The following is a 4,002-nucleotide window of genomic DNA, read 5'->3' on the forward strand; positions in this document are numbered from 1 at the left end:
TCCCTTGCAGATGTTCCTGGGCTGAAACAGAGTAAAACTAAAGCAGCAATCAAAAATATTGAGCCCAAACTTTCTTCCAAAGAAGGAAGCAAATGAGATCATGATGCGGACAAAGGTGTGCTTGATTGGCATTGATTGCATTGCAATGACTTTGGTACTGTTTTCTATCACCTCTGTATTTAGAGGCTCAGGCTTATTGGCTGTCCTCAGCACCTTCTATTTGGAGAGCACTTCTCCATCCAGCAAGGAACAAAGTTGTTTTCTATATGTTCTTGCTCTCTAGCATGAAGCCAATTGTGTTGAGTGAAAAGGCAGTTTCTGTTACTTACCTGTTTTCCCCAAGTTTCTGTCTGTGGGTGCCAAAATTCGGCCTCTAATTTTAATACTGTGGGTGTCCAAGAGGCTCAGATCAAGGTAGCTTCCTGTTGAGAATTTACTTGCATTAGTTTTCACCTCCTTTCTTCCAGGTACCAGCAAGGGAAGTCCTGAGTGCTCCAACTGTTTTTTCAGATGTAGCTATGGAACGCTGCTCCCTGGAAGGTCCATTCATTCTTTTTTTGTTTTCTTTTAGGTGACTCCAGGTAGCAAAGCTGCAGTAGCCAACTTGTGCATAGGAGACCAGATCATAGCCATTGATGGAGTGGACACGGATAACATGACCCACCTTGAGGCACAGAACAAAATCAAGGGTTGTGCAGATGAACTAACCCTGACAGTCAGCAGGTATGACAATGAGCGGGACTGGGATGGGGAGAGGGAGGGATGCAGGGTGGGCAGTAGCTGTGTTTTGGTTTGGCAGCAGCCTTTTCTGGCTGGTTTGTTTAATTTGACCTCTTAGTGCTCTGTCTGGCCAGGCACTGGACTGCAAGAGGGAACTGAATTCAGCCTTTAATCCTAATGTTGCTTGCATTTGCTGCACTTTGACCTAATGAAAGCAACTTGCCCAGTGAAAAATTGGCTGATGATTTGTGGCAGAGACTGTCAGCCTATTTGGTGTCTCCTGACAGCAAGAAATCAAACACAGGTCTCATGGAAACCTCACTCATAGCAGAGGAGGTGTGACCAGAGGTGATCTCTCTTTGTGTTGTACTAATTTAGCAGATAAAATACATGGTTGTGTGTTGCCCAAGCTATTAATTGTCTAGTTTTTGCCAAATGCAGGCTCAGAAAGGTTGTTCATTTTGGAGCCTCTTGATCAAACAGCACTGATAGTGCCTAAACAGTGATGTCCCAGGCTGCATCAAAGGCCTGTCAGGCATCAGTCTCTCCTGAGTCCTGAAAAAGTAAAGGAAGGCAGCACTGATTCTCTGATTCTATGAAGTGCTTTCAGAAGGAGTGCAGAAACATACCTTAAATGACACAGTAGTTCAATTGTTTAGGGCTTTTCTGTGATAAACAGAAATCTTGTACCATAGCTGGGATAATGCTAGGAGTTCAGTAGGCATTTCCCAGTTCAGGAAGACGTGATGGGTCTTGGCCAATAAAAGCCTGACAATTCATTGAGGGAATTCACGAAGGGAAGGACGGAGCACAGTGCAGGCAGCATGAATTGGTGGTGAGCATTGCTGCAGCCTGTTAGCCCCAGAGTTTCTCATACTGACCTCTGACATGGCAGCCTGTAATCTTCTTGCTAAGGAGCACTCCTTTTCCTCTCCGAAATACCTTGACATAGCAAACCTGTGCCATGTGCCTCTGGCTGGTAGAGAGGAGGGGAGGCAAGGGCTCTTTCAGCCTGCAGGCAAGCTCACTCCTACAGATCATTGAGTCTGTAAAATGTGTTTGCTAATGTTAATTACAAAGCTGTTAACTTTATAGCTACCTCATGCATGGTTTCATTGACCATGGATGTGGAAGCTGCCCAGGGAGAGATTTCTAGCTGGAAGTGCAGCTGTGTAAAACCATGCGGGGGCTTTGAGTTATCACAGCCCAACTCTTTTTGAAGACTTCCTTTCAAGGAGGTAGCATGACTATGTGTTGGATGCTTCTGCTGTGCTACTGATTGATGAGTACTGCTAACAAAATGGCCAAGAGTGTCAAGACCACCAGCGAAAAGCAGTGATCTAGCTACTTAGCCACCTTAGGCTTTTGTACATGCATAGCTCTATGTAAAATCCATTTTAGATTATTCTAGGGACTTTATGTCTTTGGTCTTCCTCCTTCTTTGGAAGTAAAGTTCTGCTTAGGGAAGAGTTGCTTATTTGTTTGGAGATTTGATAGCTGCTAGAGATGTATCAGGGAATATGATACACTTTCAGTGCTAAAAGACAGTTGTGTGCATCATGTGGTCTTTCCTGGTTGTACTCTGAGAGTATTTTATCCCTAGCACTCAGCTGGGCCCCATAACTGTGTTGTCCCAAATGCAGCTAGAATCAGTGGTCAGAAATGCAGTGTAGTCTTTGTTACTGCGGCCGGAGCCCTTCTTTACTCTGGCCAAGACCTGAAAATGGAAGGTCTTGAGGGGTGACAGAGGAACTGTCAACTTAGGGTAGGGGAAGTGAGTAGAGCAGATTATGAGTGGTGGTCAGCCCTCTTCCGTGAAGAAGGGAAGAGGATTGCTACTGTGGTGAAGAGGGTGGAATACATCTGGGAAAATGAGGGCCACCCGGCCAAGTGATACGGCCTTAGCTTCCTAAACCTTGGTGAGCCAAACTCTTGTCAGTAAGGCTTGATGTTCTGGTCAGTCCATTACTCAGAAAGGCTGACAGTATGCTCAGGTCAGAGCTGAAAGGTTTTCTCTGTTGAAGTGGCTCTGTAACTAGTTGGCTGAGTATAAAAATGAAAGGATATAATTTCCACTTTAGCACCACCAGCTCTTGGGCCTGATCTCCATGCTCTGCAGTCGTAGCTCATTAGCTGGATCTGTTGCACAAAGTAGCTGTGCTGGCCAGGACCACTGGTCTGGCAGGGCAGCATCTCTGTGGGCTGGGGCATCACGCACAACCAGTGCTAAGGACGTGCCCGGCGGCAGCAGGTTTTCTGGAGTGGGAAGTCTTCCAGTCCTTCTCTTCTGCTCACTGTCACAGAGATGTCCTGTGAAAGCATAAATCCATAGTGATTTTTAATTCCTTATCTGATGCATTTTAAATGATTACTCATTTAAATGATTTTGTGTGCAAAATGCTCTCTTGACCTACTGTCCTGGTTTGATCCTAAACCACAACACCTACATTCAGGTTGACAGCAGAGTTGTGCCAGGAGAGATTTTAGATATGGGTCTAAGCTCACATCAGGTGTTTCAGTTCCACCAAAGGATTGATGCTGTTGTGACAGTAGGGAGTTCATTTATGACTGCACTCTGAATGCTGAAGTGCACATGGATTCAAGAGGAGACTGGATGAATTAGTGGAAGACAAATCTATAAAGGATATTGTATACTATGGCAGTATCTCTGCTGCAGAAAGCCCTTAAGCTGCAATTAGCTGGAGGATGGGAGAGTGTTTTAGGGAAATACTTTGTTATGCTTCTCCTTATGTTCTTCTGTAGATCAAAACAAATTTTCTGTGTGTGTGTTCTGCATCTTCTCTTTTAATGGTAGCCAAGTGGTTAAAATGTCTTCATGTTTGTACTAATGATTATTTAAGAGAAGTGTAAATGTAGATAATTGAAAGGACTTAAACACTTCTGGTAAAGGAAATGCTGTTTGCACTGCGTACTTGATTGTGAATATCTACAACATTCCAGTGTTTCCTGTTTCGGTATTTTCCTTAACGATGGTAACAGTCCAAAAATATTTCAGATCAGACTGTAGGCAGGAAATCTAGTCTAACACAAGTCACCATTAAAAATTGATCAAATTAGCTGAAGAAAACATGCTTGGTCTGCTTTTTAACCCAAAGGTGCAAATCTGTTAGTTTCCTAGGATTTCAAAACCAGCCATAAACTGCTTTATGCCTTTCCAAGCAGCACTGCCAGGTGCTTTGCTGTTTGTTGTGTGAGCAGAGCTGGAAAGGTCAGTTTTCTGCCTCGAAAGTGGGTGCTTAACAATGTTGGCGCATACACCAA

General features: G+C 44.2%; 1 protein-coding gene across 1 annotated transcript in view; it reads left to right on the forward strand.

Moving 5' to 3' along the window:
* The first annotated feature begins 577 nt into the window (after positions 1–577).
* Positions 578–4,002, forward strand: part of PDLIM1 (PDZ and LIM domain 1) — a 32,216-nt gene continuing 28,791 nt past the window's right edge. The window contains exon 1 of the mRNA XM_010188102.1: positions 578–723. Coding sequence (XP_010186404.1) covers positions 656–723 — 68 coding nt within the window. The 5' untranslated portion in view covers positions 578–655. The remainder of the gene's footprint in view (positions 724–4,002) is intronic.

This window comes from Mesitornis unicolor, unplaced genomic scaffold (genome assembly GCF_000695765.1).
Source record: "Mesitornis unicolor isolate BGI_N332 unplaced genomic scaffold, ASM69576v1 scaffold7, whole genome shotgun sequence".
In the NCBI taxonomy this organism is placed as follows: Eukaryota; Metazoa; Chordata; class Aves; order Mesitornithiformes; family Mesitornithidae; genus Mesitornis; species Mesitornis unicolor.